Raw genomic sequence first — 17,551 nt, forward strand, 5'->3', positions numbered from 1 at the left:
TTCCATTCATGCCCCCTGCTGACAATGCATTACTTTAATTCCCCAAAGGACAAAAAAAAAAAATCACAATACCACTATTCACCAGCTGGACATTTTAACACGTTTATTGAACATCAATGAAGGAAAAAATCTCCTCAGTCTGAAACTTTAAGCCCGGTTCGATCACCTCGCTGAGGCCTTTTGTCGACTGGTGTCATTTTTTTACAAAAACAAAAATATGCTCAAGACAAAACGTGAGAAAAAAAAAGAGCACACATAAGAAGCACTGTTCTCAAGAACAATGCAACTGAAAAAAATGGACAGATGACTAACATTGGAGATAAGTGAGTTGAACTTCTGCAGCAAAAGGACTGAGCAGTGTTTAGTTTGTACAAGTGGATTAATGGTTGGTGTGAAATCATGTTCTTTTGTGTTTTCTATGTAACTGGATCTCCTTCAACCAAATATTTACAATATAAAACACAATGCAAAACAGTAATTACACAATACTTGCAGATAAAACGTGGGGAAATCCACTTTAAAAACTGACGATAAAAGTCTCAGTAGATCAGGTTGCAGTACCGACTGTGGCTCGATCGTCCCCCTGTGATTCCTGTGCCGTCTTTTTGAAGTAGCGTTCAGCGCGCAGCTCCTCAAAGGAGAATTCGGCGGCGCCACTGAGCAGCAGCTCTTTACAGTACATGCTCTGCTCCTGTGGCTTTGACGACTCCGCCTCTCTCTGCTGCTGGTGCTCCTGCAGTCTCTTCAGAGGAGTTTCTTCTCTGCACGGCCGACGTGCCGATAAAACCTTGTTAACCACCGGGTTGATCTTACACGGAGTCCTGAGGAAGGAAAGAAGAGACTCATGAAAATGAAAGGCATAACTTAGACCAGAGTCGGGGTAGGGGTAATAGGCTATTCAATATTTCAGTTCTATTACTACTAATTAAATTATTGGTTAAAAAGACCAAAACATCACATGAAAACAGTGGTATAGGTTAGGGCTAAAATGATTCATGTCTGAGTATCATCGACATATCTGTTTTAACGAAAAGTGACATTACATTAAAACAGTGATGCCCAATAAATCAAAAATGCAAAGAATAAATTGTCACTCACATTGTTGGAGGTATTTCTGATTCCTCAACAAATGGTTGGAAGGTGGGTTTGGGAGGTGGTGGAGCCATAACAGTATGTCCATATTTGGATTTTGTGGGAAGCTATGATGGACCAAAAAAAAAAATTATAATAATAAAAAAAACGTTACACACATGGAAACCAGATTATATTCCACCTATTTTTATTTTTTGTAATGGAACACCTCGTCTCATACCTTGACATCACACCATCTCTCTGGATTCCTCTCATTCTCCTTTGCCCTAGACGGCGGTGGAGCCCTCCATGGCTCCACTTTAGGCTCTGATGGAACAGCACTTTGTGTGTGGTTTTCATCGAAGACTATCAATCGACTGTTTGAAGTACTGGCGGGAACAGGGGCACCTCGTGACTGAAGGCCTCCAGAAACATCTGTCCATGAAAAACACCAAAAACTGATATTAAAGATATTTTTTTGTTTCAATTTAAAGAGGAAGGTGCTCTAACATTTTAAAATATCTGCCAAGTGTGTACAAAAGGTGTAATTTAGATGTGTGTGTGCTTACTTTTGATTGCATGTCCTGTTCTGTTGACAAAGGCCTTTTTCTTCCCTCTAGATTTGAGGTCAATCAGAGAGACTCTCTCTGGTTGTTTGGACTCGTCATCACTGTCCTCTTCGACCTGCATCATCACCTGTCGGGAAACACGTGCCTGCAGAGCCCTATAAACAATGATGAAAACATGGAAAATAAGTTGCTTTTCCATGTAAGACATTCATTTAATTCCATATATACAGCATTGACTCATACTTGTGAAACTGTAGCAGTTTGTCACGTGGCTCCGCACTCATCCTCAATCCCTCTTGATAGACTTGGTCTGCTTTGAGACAGTTGCCTTTATTTTCATGCTCCTCAGACCAAGCGATGTAGAAGGACGTCTGAGTTATTCCGATTGCCTGTGCCTGCATGTACCTGTAGGTGTCCAGTGGCTCCGGACAGGTCTTTGCCTGATGACACATATACATGTGTGGGAAAAGTTATTACTGCTCTATTATTTTACCACGTACAAGTAAAAGTACAGTCATTCGCAGAGGTTCAACATAACATACAAATTTGATCCAGAGGTCAATATAGCGAGGGTCTGCATAATATTTCTTTTCATCAGTGAATCTGGTCACAGCCCGTTCCAACAGTATGGCAATGTTGCTCTCCTTTCCGCCTTGAGGGAAGGTTTGCTCTGTCCACTTAATATACCTGTGAAAGACAGAACCATGTGGGTATTAAACTGAAAATCCATCAGATTTAACAAGGGCCACCTTTACACCTGGCATTAAAATGGGTTTTCTGTGATCAGATAGTGATCGGATAGCTCTTCACCACATGCATTTACACCTGGTATTAACATGCATCGCCGGCGTCCACATCAAGATCTGATTGCTATCCGATCAGTCACCTCCCCCTCTGTGCGCTGCCATATCAACAAAAAAAACTATGTTTACCGCACGTGAAGTCAAACTATTGTATAGACTCCTCTTTTGGAAGCAGGGGAAAAGTCGTCTTTGACAAGTGGAAAACCAACAAAAGCAGAGGACACACATCTGTTCAATCTGGTCACAATGCGTCTCCAACCACCTCCTGAAGGAGTCAGACAAATCGCATAACAACCTGTCCTCAGGTGTACAGTATTTACACCTGTACTTATAAGTGGTTAGGAGCTATCCGATTGCAATCAGATTACAGAAAATGGATTTTAATGCCTGGTTTAAAGAACTCATGACTACACGTAATTAGTTCCATATCTCACTTACCGATCCCAAACATCCAGGGGATCATCACCTTCATACACTCGCAGTTCAGACTCAAAGGCCCTGGGTAAACAAAAACAGAATAAAACACTTTATTTAAAAAAAACCTACGAGAAATACAGTTTGTCACAGATCACTCAGGCTGGTAGCAATGTACTTCATACTTACTGTCTCTGTTGGCTGATGTTGTTGGCAGAGCTGAGTCCGTCCTGTTGTTGACTGAGGGCTTGGTGTAAGACTGATATGGCTCTGCCCCTCCGCAGAGGCTGAATGTTTTCTTTGCTCAGTTCCCAATCCACATCTCCCCCTTCTGCCATTGTGGAAATTTAGAGCAGAAACCTAGACAACAAACGCATTAAAGTTATGGTTCAGCACTTATTAAAACTGTGTTTTAATGCTGTTGTTTGACTTTTACAAATCATATTGTGATGCATTTTCACATATTATGATAGAGACTGACTGATACGAGGATAGGCGCTTTAGATCCATGAAGACAAACAGACTCAGAAACAGTTTCTATCCATCTGCCATAACCTGTTTAAATCCTGCTAGACAAGATATTTTGATCTAGGCCATATATTTACATCTCTTTAAATCACTTGATCCATCCACCCAGCACACGTGCAATATGTCTGTGTCTTTCTCAGTTAGTTTAGATTTTTGTATATCTGTATTTATCGATGTGCAATGTGTTTGTTTGCAGCTGATGGCCTATAAATAAATAGCTTTTTAAAAAACAATTGTCCTTTTTCCTCCATCTGATAAAATATAACAAATGATAAACAGAATCGTTTCACTTAAATAATCCGTAACAGAACCTGTATTTTATATAAATGAAGGAATTCATTCATTAATCAAAAAATGGAGTGTCCAAAGTCAGTTACTGAAATTGGGCAGAAATCAGCCCATTTATACATTTTTTATACACCAATGAAAAATGTAGTAATCTACAAAGGAGGTGCTAAACTGACGACATTACGTGGAGAGCTAACGCACCAGCTAGCCAACGTCCGCCCTTGCCCGATCGGTTTTCATTGTCGTTCAAAATTTCACCGACATCTATATGTCATACTTATACAATAAATCTGTAGTCGCATCGAGTGGTCATTTCTCATACCGCTTCCAAGTCTCTCTCGTCTCTTTTTTCGTAACAATCCAAAAGCTCCAAGACTCAACTGCTGTTAACTTAACAGTGTTAAGTTGTCACCTCTGTTTTCATTCGAACGACGACCGCGAGAGAATTTGGCGCACGCTGATTGGAGGAACCAGAAACCGGAAAACGCATAATGACATCACGTCCTGTGCTTGGAACGCTTCCGGATTTGATTGTGGCAACACTGACATATTGAAAACAGACACAAATATCTTGATATTTATTGTTTACAGGGTGGACTTTTGTCACACATTTATCAAAAAGCAGCGCTGGCAGTTGCAGCAGAATTGCCTGTCACATGACTGTGTACACGTACCGGCATGGACAACCGTTGTTTTTGTTGTGCGTCAAAGTTCAGCCTCTTCAAGAAGGAGGTAATGTTCAGCTGACTCATGTCACATACACTGATCGTTAAGCAGTGATTTGTTTTTATGTTGTGGTTGTACATATTATATGCATGGATAAAACGGTCCGGTTTTGTTTTTACCTAGTAACTTATATACACACAGTCAAATGGCAAACGCATTTTTACAAAATCCTATTAGTTTTTGTTGAATTAAATGGAGTTCAGACTTAAGAATACAAATGTGATATACATGCGTGTAAATAAACATGTAATCAATGCTGTTAGATGTGTGTTGTCCCTTGATTTGCTTGTGCAATAAGCTGTGAAGAAAATTACTAACAATTAAATATGAATTTGAAATTGTACATACAAATCACCTAAAACAATCATGAATTTACTGCGAAAGAAATATTTGAAGGGAAGATATATATCGTGAAATGCCACACTATTTAAATGTGGTTTAATGTAGTGATATGTATACAGAAGTTGAGCAGAAAGCCAAATGTGATGTGTATGCTGTCATTTAAACATAGCTGGGCTGTAAGAATTGTGGCCGCTCCTTCTGCTCCAGCTGTCTGACTTTCAGTGCTGTGGTCCCTCGCTGGGGCACCGCCCAACAGAAGGTGTGTAAACAGTGCCATGGCAATCTGACAAGGTAAGATAACTGCAGTTATCAGTAAATATGATATACACAGTATATGCCTTAAAACTTTCCGTCTTCTTTTACAGTGGACAGCCTCAAAACAGTGCCGGAAGATGGTCTCCTCCTGAAAACTACAAAAAGTCAGTCATTGATTGGTTGTGAGACATTTTTGTTTACGTAGCAGTGTCATGATATCTGAAAATCTAATGTAAATGTTTCTTCCGTAGGCGAGTCGCTGCTTTTGAGGCCAAACAGCCAGGACCATCAACACAGTCTCTTGCACATGGAGGTACTAGTAGACCAAGCAAAGTAGGGCATCTGCCAGCCAAGGGCCTGAGTAAAGAAGATCAGGCTATTGCTGAAAGACTTCAGAAGCTCAAAGAGGAAACTGCCCCAAGTAAGTTTGCAGCTACTTCTTTGGTTTACTCTATACAGTATCGTGCACATTTCTCAGGGAACCACCAGCGTTGCTGTTGTTGTTGTTTTTATGTCTGTCAAATTCTGTGATCATTAGCATTTGGATTGGAAAGGATGTGACTAAAGATTGCACTTATATATCAGCAAGCTGTCAATGAGTTTAACTCACATGTGTGTATGTAATGCTCAGGCATGTCTTAAATAATCCTTGCATAACAGACGCTTTTCACAGCAGATATCTGTCGACATGAAATAGTAGGGTAAACAGGTTTTTACCAGTAACATTAATTAGGCTTACACTCCAATCATGAGTGTAAAGGTAGGTCACACTAACTGTGGAAGCTGTTTTATTTCTTCCAGTAAAATATTATTATTAGTTATTTTGAAACTATATTATAACTATATTTTATACCATATGGATGTTGCTTAAGCAACATATTTAATGGTGGCTATGTAAGACTTGTACAGTACTGTGTAGCTGTTGTAATAATACTTGCAACTTACAAGTCACTGAAAGGGTTGCAACTCCTCCTCCTCCTCCTCAGAGTCTATCCCCTCTGAAAAAGAGATTGAATCTCGCCTTGCTGCTCTAAAAGCTCCGAGTCAGACGGTGCCTTCTGCAGAGGAGATGGAAGACCGTTTGGCAGCTTTACGTGGCCAACCTCCACCATCCCAAGCCCCTCCACCTGTGAGATAAACCCTTTGTGCTTGTTTGAAACTTCTTAGGCTTTTTTTTATTAATGTGCTTGATGCATCATGAATAATTGTAAATATGCTCGTCTGCTCATCTGTGCAGGTGCACCAGCCTCCGGATAAAAGGACACAGACTGAACAAGCCAATGATCTCCTTAGACAGGTGACGGACGAGGTTGCCATTGATGACCAGCAAGCAAATCCTGATTTCAGTAAGATCTGATTATGTCCACCTGTTTTTCACCCACATTCATTTAATAATTTACAATGTGATCACCTAGCTGTTGAATAGAGCGCGTGGATCTCACAAATATGCTCAGTTGCTCTCCCTGCAGATGTTGCAGGCCGCATGAACGATCTTAACAGGGGGGAAGAAGGAATACTAGATGAGAATCTGGAGGAGAACCAGGATGCCCAACAGCAGCTGGAGTCTGAAAAGGCCCGTCTGCTAGAGGAGGCCATGGAGGAGCTGAGGAAGGAGCAGCATTCGCAGGATCAGATCCTGCACATGGCCAAGAGGTTGGCCCAGTTGAAGGGGCAGGACCCAGATAAAAGTACACAGCACATTTTCAAGAGGTTTTACTGCAGCCGTTGTGGACATGACAGCAAGTGTTATTGTGCAAATGTTTCAGCAGCTTGCGTCGTTTTTATTCCATATCACTTCCAGTTACCATGGAGAATTTCCAGCATCCTGACAGTGAGGAGGAGACTGAAGAGGAAGCTGTAACAAGAGTGTTAAAGCAGGTGTCCATTTAAAATAAACTTGACATTTTTATGTAATGAATTATACATAATACATGTGTCACAAAGGACATATCACACCTTAAATGTTCACAGTGTGCCGACTCAGAGCAGACAGGAAGGCCACAAGGGGTTGCTATTTTGCCATTTTAATTATTTGTGACAGATTTCCTCATAATTTTCATTTTCTTTTTCTGTTTTTTTTCCAGCTCTCAGAAGAAGCTGCTCTTGATGAGGCCAGTGGCTATAACATACCTTTTGAACAGTGTGGACCAAGGAACACAGAAAAGAAGAAAACCTCAAAGAAACTGGTACGGGAAAAACAGCATCAAACAAGTATCAATTCAGAATATTAATTAGCTTGTTAGCTCACGTTTAATCCCTCATTGTGCCGGTGTATTTTGAAGACACAGGCTCCGGGACCCAAGAGCAGGATTTCACCAGCTGCCGTAACACATCAGCCCTCAGACAGTGATGAAGACGAACTCCCGTGGTGTTGCATCTGTAATCATGATGCCACGGTTCGCTGCCACACCTGTGACGGGGACCTTTACTGCAACCGCTGCTTCAGGTAGGCGAGCACATTACAAAGAGATTGCAAAGATTACAATCCCAGTCTCCCACTCAGCTTCACACAGAAATCTTAAACCCAATGCCCAAGACACATTCTTGTGATTTGGAATGTGTACCATGACCCAGATACTTAGTAGACAGGCTGCTGCCATACTGTTCAGCAGCAGGAAGATAAAGTATTTAGTGTGATGAATTATCAACCCACTCTCCATTATCTCCCCAGGGAAGGCCATGATAAATATGACAGGATGGAGCATCGCACTACAAACTACACTGCGCCAAAGAAGAAGAGGAAGACATGATAGTTAAGCTGTGTCGTACATGTTTGCCATATCAGGCTGTTGACAGTTATTATCCTTAGACTTGTGCTTTGGCCTTAAGTGACTTAACATACATAGCTTTGAAAAAAAGAAGAAAAAGAAACATGTTTCTCAAAATATCTGCCTGCCACCTGTTATTTACAGCGACCCATAACACCTCATTTTAACCTCTCATTCAATCTTTCAAAATGATCTGTCATCACGTAGACAACAGAAAGGCTAGCATTTGTGTCCTGTAATTTAAAAAACACTAATGTAGATGAACTGAATAACTAAAGTACGTATGTGTAAGATGTAGTTCAACAAATTTAATATGTGGAAGATGTTCTCTTATTTTCCCCATAATGTATAAAAAAATAAGTGAGACGGCTGCTCAAAAGTGTTTCTATTTTAGTAAATCTTTGTAGCTTCTGCATGAAGTAAATGCACAATTCAAGATTAAGTTTTATTTCTGTCACTCGCTTAAAGGCAACAAAGGCTCATCTCAGACTCTTTAAATAGAAGACAGACATGTCATGAGCTCATCTGGGATGATGTATAGTCCCAGACAACTGTCGTGCAGTCAGTATAAAAGGATTACTGATGGATTTGTTTTCACTCCTGTAATCTATGTTTGGCTGTGAGTCTGACATGATTGTTGCCTGTCGTGTCCTCGTGTTGTAATGTCATTATAAAAGAATTGAACGTGTTATGGTGCTATGTCACATCAGTTTTTTAAGTTTTATTCTTTAACACTAGAGCCTTGGATTTTGGATCAAAGTTATTGCTGGACAAAATCGTCTCAGTCTAACATCTTGTTAGTGTAGACGGCCTCCGTGTCGGAGGAGAAGCACAAGAGAAAATGGGGGTTGAACCGAGCAAATTACTATAATGGAGCCCTCAGCCGGAAGACCCTCTCTGCGTGTGTGTGTCAGAGAGATGGCCAGAGTGCAGTTTCATCAGTGTGCATTACTGTCTCGCTAACTGAGGAGAAACCATAATTACACTCTCCTCTAGGGTCTTGCTCCATTAAGGTTCGTATGGAGGCCGTTACTGTGTTTGCCTTTTTCTGGCCTTGTCATACACACACACAAACACACCGCAGACAGGAAATGGATGAGGATAATGGATGCATACTTAATGGACCTTCCTGCTCCTGATTTTTGCTGTGTTTACTCCTGGATGTGTCATGTCAATGTCTCCGTTTGTCTTCACCACTATAGATAAAAGCAGAAACGTGTATCTCGGGAATGTTATACTGTCAGCTGCAGCAGAGTCAACGCCAAACAAGCAAAAGCAAATGTGTGCTTTAGAGCAGTAGTAATAGAAACATTAAGAAATGGTACGCTGTATTCCAGTCGGGGACTATATAATATATGCTATATATGTTATGGACATGTCAATCTTGATGTTGTATAACGGGAAATGAAAGATTTCTGATACCCGTTGTTTCAGTCACCTGATATGCCGTGCTTGGGGGAATCACATTCAACAGCCTTGTCTTGAAAATGTTCAGTTTTATTTCAACTTACAACACTGTTATCAGAACAAAAAAATATTTATGTACATAAATAGGCAACTGAAAATGTACAGTGTCTTACACAGAAGAAAAAAAACAACTGTCCGTCTCATTACGGCTTTTATCTCGTGTGCATCATTGGTTTATGTTATAGCAGTCCATAAATTAAACTGAAATAATAGCAATAATAATAATAATAATGATAATAAAAAACAACATTGAAACCCCCATTGCTCTTGTGTTAAACTGATTCTGACGCAGGAAGAAAATCCCATTGACCGATGAACTGCGCGTGCAGGCAGACAGTTGAACGTCTGAGAGATAGGAAGATGAAGATGAAGCCCCCACATTTTCTCAACTTGATTTGACCTAGAATTCATTTCTTCAAGGAACCGGACATTTTACGTAGACCCTTTATCCTATAGAGCAGCCCATTGATAAATTCCTGTGGGGGGAGGAGAAGGGATCGAGTTGTAACTCGACAGTCACAAACGTTTAATTTCCGATATATTCTATAAGTTGTTGAGTTTTCTTTACCTCTTTTGGCTTCCCGCATTCCTGCAAGAGCTCCTAACAAAGAAAACAAACACATAATAAATCTGGATACTGTATTTTTTACCACAAACGTTGGGTTCCAGGAGTTCTTGTGATGCTGATAACACTTTCCATAACAGTTGTAAAGTTGAAATTCTTCCTTCCTGATGTCCATTATGAATGATGAAAGTAAGCTGGTGTTACCATTATATTGCTCTCCTAAAACAAAATGATTACTGTACTGTAAGTAAGATAAGATAAAACTTTATTTATCCCTCAAAGAGGAAATTCGCTTGTTACAGCAGTAAAAACAGTTACAGAAAAAAGGACAATAGTATGTGTGTGCTTTAGTACAGAAAAAAGTTACAGACATTATATACAATGAACCAAACATTTGTGTTTACCTGCAGCCGGGTTCTCTGTCCCTCGTCTGTCAGCTCCAGCAGCTCATCTATGTCAATCTCTAACTCAGGGATTTCCTCCTCCTGTGAGAGCAAGAAAAAAAAAAGAGAGACGCAAATTAGACCAAAAATATTCCTTTATTCTATATTCTTCACAGTAGTGCTTCTGCACTTGTACAGCCAAGCCTGCTGCAAATGCTTTGAAAAATGTGGGCTTCATCATGTCATGTCCGTTCAGCCATGGCATTGAGACCAGTGAGCAGAGTCACTGAACGATGTGATGTGAGGGTTGTTTTCAATACTTTCTACACTTTAGAGCAGGGATCAGCGAGTAAATGTGGCCGAGGGCCAAAGTTGTGAGATATCTTCATCAGGCAAAGTTCCCTAAAAACGTCTTCAGTCAGAAACAAAAACCCACGTTTAATGCTTGTTATGAAGACACGTGTGTGAGACACGTCCTCGTACTGTTGATATTTTTTTTTTTTTCACACCCAACCTTTAGTTTAACGTAACTGTCAGTTCTGGCAGAATCAGGTCAACTCAACTCAATCAGATCAGATTTGTTAAATCATATTGATGCCGGCGGGCCAGTTTTGGCCCACGGGCCACCAATTCCTGACCACTGCTGTAGATTAATAGTGAAAACATCACAGCTATGTGTTTTGTGTTCAACAAACCAGAATATGTTTTATATTTTCGATTCTTTCTTGATGCTTTTCTGTGTGTGTGAGTAAAGCTGAAGAGCACTGAGGCATGAAAATAGGGCTCCAGGATGTCATGCTTGCGACACGCTACCATCATATTTCACGGATGGTTTACGATGTTGGCATTTAGACACAAGTGAGCGTGTATTGTTAGAATTGTACCACGTTTTGCACTCAACAAACCCGAGCGCTGCATCGACTGTGACACAGTGCTCTTTCTTTCTATGTGATTGTGCCACCTTTGTGTGATAATTGTTTTTTTATAAAAGGGCACAAGTAGTAAGTCATAAAAACACAAATATAGCAAAGTAATCAGGCGACGTCGCTCGCTCGCTCTCACCCACACCTGTCAGTATAGGGAATGAGTTGTGCTCTCTAAAGGAATCCTGAACACTAAGATATCTGGAGTCAGCAGAAGTTCTCCCATATTTTGACGAATGGGGCCTCTCTCTTTTTTTTTAAGAGGAATATTTTCCGGTTGGGGAGTTTTCACGGCTGGTGGAGGACGACGCTCGCACAGCTTTCTGGATGAGGGGAGAACTAATCAATGTGGAAGTGCTGAGTGGCGGAATAAGATGGGCCCACCTTCAGAGTCCCCAATGTCCTCTCCATTTGATACATGCCGCCAGTTTGGAACTCATGTGAATCTGCTGATGCCAGTGGGACGCATAAAGGCCCTCTTTGTTTTTTCTTTTCAATCCATGCTGTACATTTCTGTGCTGTGTGGGATTTGCTTTACCAGCTGTGACGTGTTGAGCTTGACTGGGTGTAGTCTGGCCTTTTATGTGTTCTGTGCAGTGGAAAATACCGCTTTATCCTCCACAGGAGGGTCCCAGGGGGGTTGCTGTGCCAATGTCAGCTGACATAGGGCGATAGGCGGGGTCACACTGTGGACAGTTCGTCACAGGGACAAACAACCATTCACTCTCACACCTATGGTCAATTTAGAGTGTCCAATTTAACTAATCCCCATAATGCATGTTTTTGGACTGTGGGAGGAAGTCCCACGCACACACAAGAGAACATGCAAATTCCATGCAGAAAGACCCTTGTCCCCAACCGGGACTCAAAATCCAGGTCTTCTTGCTGCAATTGCTGACCGCTACTATTACCAAATACAGGAGCCATTAAAGTAGTAAATCATAGTTTTCTTTGTCCTGATAATGCAACACAAACCTTTACTTTATAGTTCACTGGGAAAAAAACATTACTAGTCAGTGTAAAAGCAGCTATCATTTGATGTGATATGATTGCTGTTGTTTGCTCAGCTTTGGCTAACCACCTTAAACGAATACTTCACCAATTTGCATTTAGCTTGGTATAACTAGAATAGGAGTAGTATTTAAAAAAAATAATAATTGTAAATTATCTTCATTCTTTTTTTTGTTACGTTCTAATTCCGCACTTTTTAGACCCTCTCGGAGGGGGACAGGACCTCATTCCCAGAATGTAAACAATGTCTGCCATCTTTGCTAACAGTTATGCTAACGCTAAGTTTTCCTATTCTAGTAATACAAAGCTAAATGTGACACAGCTATAAATGTAAAAATGACATGGTCTGCTCTCCACTGATCTTTTATTTATGCTCTCGTCTGAGTGCAGGTCCACCACCGAATATCAATTAGAGACTTTTTCACCGATTCCAGTTACTTTTAGTATTATAGTTCACAGAGTGCGCGGCTTGTTGATAATTACCTTCATTGTAATTGACTGAAAAGAGCTTTTTAATGAGGCCTCGGGGCGGAAATGTCTCACTGGCACTTTTTGAAGTTAAAAGCAAACGGACTGAGGCTAAAATGAATGTTGGCAGTATAGCGGCAGAATTCATGAATATCGGAGTGGTTTCCGGAGGAAGTCTAAACAAGCAGTTGAATATTTGCGACTGCTGATATTTTTTATTTCAAAATCGGGAATGATTTGTCCAAATCACGGGTATACACCGTTAGAGCAGGGACAAGAAGAGTTTAATTAAAACGTCACACTTCTGAACGAGTAGTAACTTAACGTGGACACGTCTTTGTGTCCTCAGCCTCCTTGTGTCACTAGCACACTGTTGCTGTTGCTGTATTTTTGTCCGTACTGACATCAAATCGCTGCTATACAGGGAAACGTAGGACTTAATCAGCTTTGCCACGATCTCATTTGAAAATGGTTTTAATTCCATTTAAAACTGATCCACTACAGGATATGCATGGATGTGTTCACTGCTAACTCTTCCACGTTGATTAAAGTCCAAATATTACAATGAAACGCCGACATCAGACGCCGTGTGGCTGCGTTTGTGTTTGTTATGTTAATGTTAAGGAAACCCAAGCCCAAGACATTTGCTGTTTTGTTTCAAGTCGTTGGGTTTTTGCTTTGTTTAACTTATCAGATCAGATCCTTCCCTTTTCCTGTCAGAGCAACAAGCTGCCCAAACATCATGATATCCAATCAGTGGCTCATTGCCAAGTCTAAAGAGGTTACAGAAAGTGTGGGGCAAACTCTAAAACAGGCCTTCACTTCACTGTTTTTTGAAAACCTTTTTGCTCAATAAAAGTGAAAAGACACACTGAGTGCAAATGTGCTTCATCAGCTTGAGCCAGTTTACCTCCTCTCAGAAGGTGTGAAGTTCTCAAAAGAAGGCAGTCGCTCCAAAACTGAGGCAAGCACTTGTATGAATTCGAGATGTGGCTAAATAATTCAGCCGGTGACACAGGGGACTGATGGTAAACGCTTCCACGCGGAAGACTCGGGACCAACCGAGTATTCTTGCCCTGAGCCTATGCAAAATTCATCGCGCTGGCCAGGACACAAGTCATGCCAAATTTTTTTGCAAAAGTGACAAACGCAAATATCTAAGTCTATTCGATTAAGCTTGTAACTTAGTAAAGTCAGGTAATCAGTCATATCCTTCCTTGTGAAACCCTGTCACTCACTATCTGTGCTGTGTAATAATACATGATAAGCGGAACATGGAAGTCTGCAAACATCTGAATATGTCACGTATGTTTCTGGGACAAGATGAACTGAGTAAACAGGGAGCTTTTGTTATCTGCATGTCCGGGTTTTTTTTTTTCCCCCCACTCATGTTATCTATTCCTGCCTCACAAACATATTACCAAACAACACCACAGGGAGGAAGAAGGCTTTGGTGAGTGAAGCTCATAAAATAAGCATTGTGCACAATATTACCGATCCCCAGCTCTCACGGTGTGACGAAGTGTTGTAAAAGTCTCAGGGCACTGGCAGCTTGTGTTGTTTTATTTCTGCCAGACTCTGTGATCTTTGGCATTTGGGTTGGAATAATGAGACTGAAAGTAAAAGAGAAATCTGCGTGTAATGCTCACGCATGTCATGAATAAACTTGGCGACCAGGCAAAATTGTAAGATAAACACATATTATATTTATAATACTTTAGGGCGGGTAAAGTAGATTTACCTCACAGACTAAGAGAAGAATAAGAATTATATTCAATAGAAATATTTACACCTGTGTCACATTCTGTTAAGTGCTAAATAACATGCTAACAGAATACCAAATATAGATAATATAAACTCATAAAACAGCTGAGCTGGTATGTTAGCCTGGACAAAACCTGAGTTTACTAATAATATTCATGTTATTGTTCAAGTGTAAGTGTACGTCACACTAAATACTTGTGTTTTCTGGATGTTTTCCAATAAATCGAGTGAGGAATACGGACACTGTATGCTTATTAATGTACAACACTATAAATGGACATGCATGCAGTCTCTGTAGCATCAGCACACTATTATTCAAAACCAGAGCCACTTCATGATAAGCAGTGAAGTCAGACATGTGCAGCCACATTCGACTCTGCCGTCGCCGCCATCCGATCTGCAACGTAATCAGGAAGCTTGTGCTCCTGCTCGGCAGACATCCCTAATTCATCCGCGTGTGCCACGCTGCCTCATGTGGGCAAAGAGACATCTGTTGCCATGGTTTCCCCTCCTTTCTCCAGAATGTCATTATACGGAACCTATGACATAACCGGATTGGATCCGACCACACAGGAGTTTATATATATTTATAAATAGTGAGGATATACTGCATTTTTTGTGTTGTAACTTTTGCTTTCATACGTGTGCTGTGTTCATATAAACACCTTTGGTTTAGCGTGTTTTCTTTGGTTTGTCTAATGTATAATCATTATTATAACAAGTCATGATCTTTATGTTATGTGGGACAATTCCAACAGTTCACATGAATATGTCTGCACAACTAAATATCTACATATTGTCCCCATATCAGCACAACAACAAAAAACGACAATGTCTCCTGTCCTGTCATCAGCTTTCATTTATTATGCTTGTAAAAAATTATTATAAATTATTATCACAATCTCCCTGGTGCTCTCACGTTTCCTTTTCTCCTCAGTACTGCTTCACATCAGATGTGACCGATCCTAGAATCGTACCTGAACACATCATCCAAGTTGTAAGTATAAGCCATTTGTCAACCTTGTGCTTCAAATGATGTTAAGTGTTGTTTCGCCATGGGTTGCAACAGGCTTTTAAATGATTTCAAACAGCCTAAAATAGACAAAATGTATATGTTGGTGGGTTGATGACACATAAGGGCTCTGCCTCTCACTCACTCCTGTCTTAGGTCACTGTGAGCCAGCATGATGGATGAGCCCATCACCACAGGCACCTATGAGCAGTCCACTGCCGCCCTCGCTCCCCTTCCCTCTCCTCCAACAAGCACCCGACCGACACAGTGTCTGTCTGAGTGTGTGTCAGTGAGAGCCAGCCCGACCCTGCCCTCCCTCCCTACCTCACAGTCAAACAGCAGGTGCAGCTGCCCGTCGATCCACTCCTCGATGTCCAGCCTCCTCTGCAGGTCCTTGCGGTTGTACTTCACCGTCAGCTTGCCCAGCTTGCGGTGAGCCGGTTCCTCTGCCTTGTCTCCTGCCTGGAACATCACCCTGGACTGGGTGCTGGGCTCTGACGCCATGGCTGCCACGGCCTCAGGAGAACCGTGGAAACACTCACACACACTCACACACTCACACACACTCACACACTAGCTCTTGCCTTACTGTGTCTCTGCTTGTGTTCCAGTGAGCTGCTGTTTCCATGCGTATCTCCTGTTATCTCTTTTGTGTTCTCCTCTGTAATGATGCCTCTGGTTCTCTGCCTCTCCCTCTCCCCTCTCTCTCTCTCTCTCTCTCTCTAAAGCTCACTCGCTTGCTCTCCTTGTCTTGCAACACCCACTGGCTGCACTATCAGGAGGATGGTAATGAGATATGCCTCTGCGTGCACACATTTGTGTGTGTGCGTGTGCACGTGCACCTCATAGGGTGTGTTTGCTTTTTGCTCTTTTCCTCCTTGTTACAGCAGGTGGGAGAGCAGAGGTCAATTGCAGCAATAAAAAGGTGGGAAAAGGGTAATAGAGCAAGTGCTGCTATCGTGATAAGGTTGTTACTCTGACTCAAACTCAACACAAAAGAGAAATACTATTATTTATCGTCGTCTTTCACCAACTCATCAGGGATTTTCTTTACCGAGAGTGAGAGCATGTGAAGTATTTATCTGGTTTAAAGCTCTCCTCTTGTGAACAAACCCTTCCAACAATAGCTGCGTCCTCCCTGACAGGTGAGCCAGGCTTCCTCTAGTGTGATAGGTGCCCCCGTCCTTTATAAATGCCATTATCAGGTGTACGTTTAATAAGCCTTGAAGTCAAACTGGCATCCTCAGTTACGCTCACATGCATAATAGATGGGCAGCGGAGCACAAGTTTGTTTTGGCTGGTTTGAGAGTCTTGAAACTATCAGAATATCAATATATCATCAATATATCATCAGACACCCATGGTTGAAATTCAAGTGCCAGAATTTATTTTTTTTTACATGTGACACAAAAGAGTCAACAGGCTGCAGAGTTTCCACGGATCCAATTACGATATGAGCGATGGCGACAAGCTTTTTTTTGTTTTGGCAGGAACGATCAATCAGCCATAGCTGCTGCGCGTGTTCACCCACTGATGCACCGTCTGTTACAAACACTGAATTATTGAGTGGCTCAAGCAGGCTCACCTTTCCAGGCAAACAAATATTCATTCATCTTGTCTTGGGCTACTTGGTGCTGCCAAGAAGACTGACGTGGTTCTGGAGACCTGTGCAGGCCCTTGTCACCTCAGGATTGACTGAGAGGCTCATTCTAGGAGGGTATAAAAAAAAAGTTAGTTTGTTAAGTTTAATAGCAGGAAGCTGTTACGGTTCTTTTTGCGAAACTGCTTAAATTTAGTTGGAATTACATATTTCATATTCTGAGCAACCACTTCCTGCCTCGCCCCTGTGTCGTCATGACTTGTCACACACTGTAAAGCCATGACTCAGTTAATGTATCGGCTCAGTGACGCCATCTTTACGAGATGAGTGTGGCTCAGTGGTGACTATAGATGATGATTGACATGGATTATTGCACCAATACCAAAGGGGGGGATAATGAGTTGTGTTCACCACCCTGAAGCTTCTTCTTCTTCTTCTTCAGCTGTTAGTGTGATGACACTGCCACCTTCTGGATTAAAGCCAGTATATGATGATAATTTGGTGTGGGAATAATACACAACTCCTTATATGGACATCCTGGGGGTGTGTGTGTTTACAGGTCACATATTCAGTCTTCTTATGTGTTGTACGATT

General features: G+C 41.4%; 3 protein-coding genes across 5 annotated transcripts; 1 reads left to right on the forward strand and 2 right to left on the reverse strand.

The window, feature by feature from the left end:
* Positions 1–88: 88 nt before the first annotated feature.
* Positions 89–4,060, reverse strand: bub1bb (BUB1 mitotic checkpoint serine/threonine kinase Bb). Of its 2 annotated transcripts, none has more exons than XM_044019829.1 (9): positions 3,996–4,060; positions 3,047–3,217; positions 2,882–2,941; positions 2,183–2,327; positions 1,884–2,080; positions 1,641–1,795; positions 1,313–1,506; positions 1,099–1,199; positions 89–821 (listed from the first exon to the last, which is right to left on the reverse strand). In XM_044019829.1, exons 2-9 carry the CDS (start codon positions 3,193–3,195, stop codon positions 548–550), a joined length of 1,275 nt encoding a protein of 424 aa, XP_043875764.1. In that variant the 5' UTR covers positions 3,196–3,217; positions 3,996–4,060; the 3' UTR covers positions 89–547. The 2 variants fall into 2 exon arrangements, with proteins under 2 accessions (XP_043875764.1, XP_043875765.1); XM_044019830.1 differs by lacking the exon at positions 3,996–4,060 and adding an exon at positions 3,875–3,972.
* A 199-nt stretch (positions 4,061–4,259) lies between these two features.
* Positions 4,260–8,452, forward strand: zfyve19 (zinc finger, FYVE domain containing 19). Of its 2 annotated transcripts, none has more exons than XM_044019827.1 (11): positions 4,260–4,405; positions 4,911–5,032; positions 5,107–5,160; positions 5,248–5,417; positions 5,983–6,125; positions 6,234–6,342; positions 6,451–6,684; positions 6,798–6,874; positions 7,081–7,182; positions 7,279–7,442; positions 7,668–8,452. In XM_044019827.1, exons 1-11 carry the CDS (start codon positions 4,352–4,354, stop codon positions 7,744–7,746), a joined length of 1,308 nt encoding a protein of 435 aa, XP_043875762.1. In that variant the 5' UTR covers positions 4,260–4,351; the 3' UTR covers positions 7,747–8,452. The 2 variants fall into 2 exon arrangements, with proteins under 2 accessions (XP_043875762.1, XP_043875763.1); XM_044019828.1 differs by having other exon boundaries at positions 6,466–6,684.
* A 793-nt stretch (positions 8,453–9,245) lies between these two features.
* Positions 9,246–16,097, reverse strand: ppp1r14d (protein phosphatase 1 regulatory inhibitor subunit 14D). The gene is made up of 4 exons (XM_044019856.1): positions 15,682–16,097; positions 10,201–10,281; positions 9,800–9,832; positions 9,246–9,707 (listed from the first exon to the last, which is right to left on the reverse strand). The coding sequence occupies exons 1-4, from the start codon at positions 15,859–15,861 to the stop codon at positions 9,639–9,641; spliced, it is 363 nt and encodes a 120-aa protein (XP_043875791.1). The 5' UTR covers positions 15,862–16,097; the 3' UTR covers positions 9,246–9,638.
* Positions 16,098–17,551: the final 1,454 nt, after the last annotated feature.

Source organism: Solea senegalensis, linkage group LG2, assembly GCF_019176455.1.
Source record: "Solea senegalensis isolate Sse05_10M linkage group LG2, IFAPA_SoseM_1, whole genome shotgun sequence".
In the NCBI taxonomy this organism is placed as follows: Eukaryota; Metazoa; Chordata; class Actinopteri; order Pleuronectiformes; family Soleidae; genus Solea; species Solea senegalensis.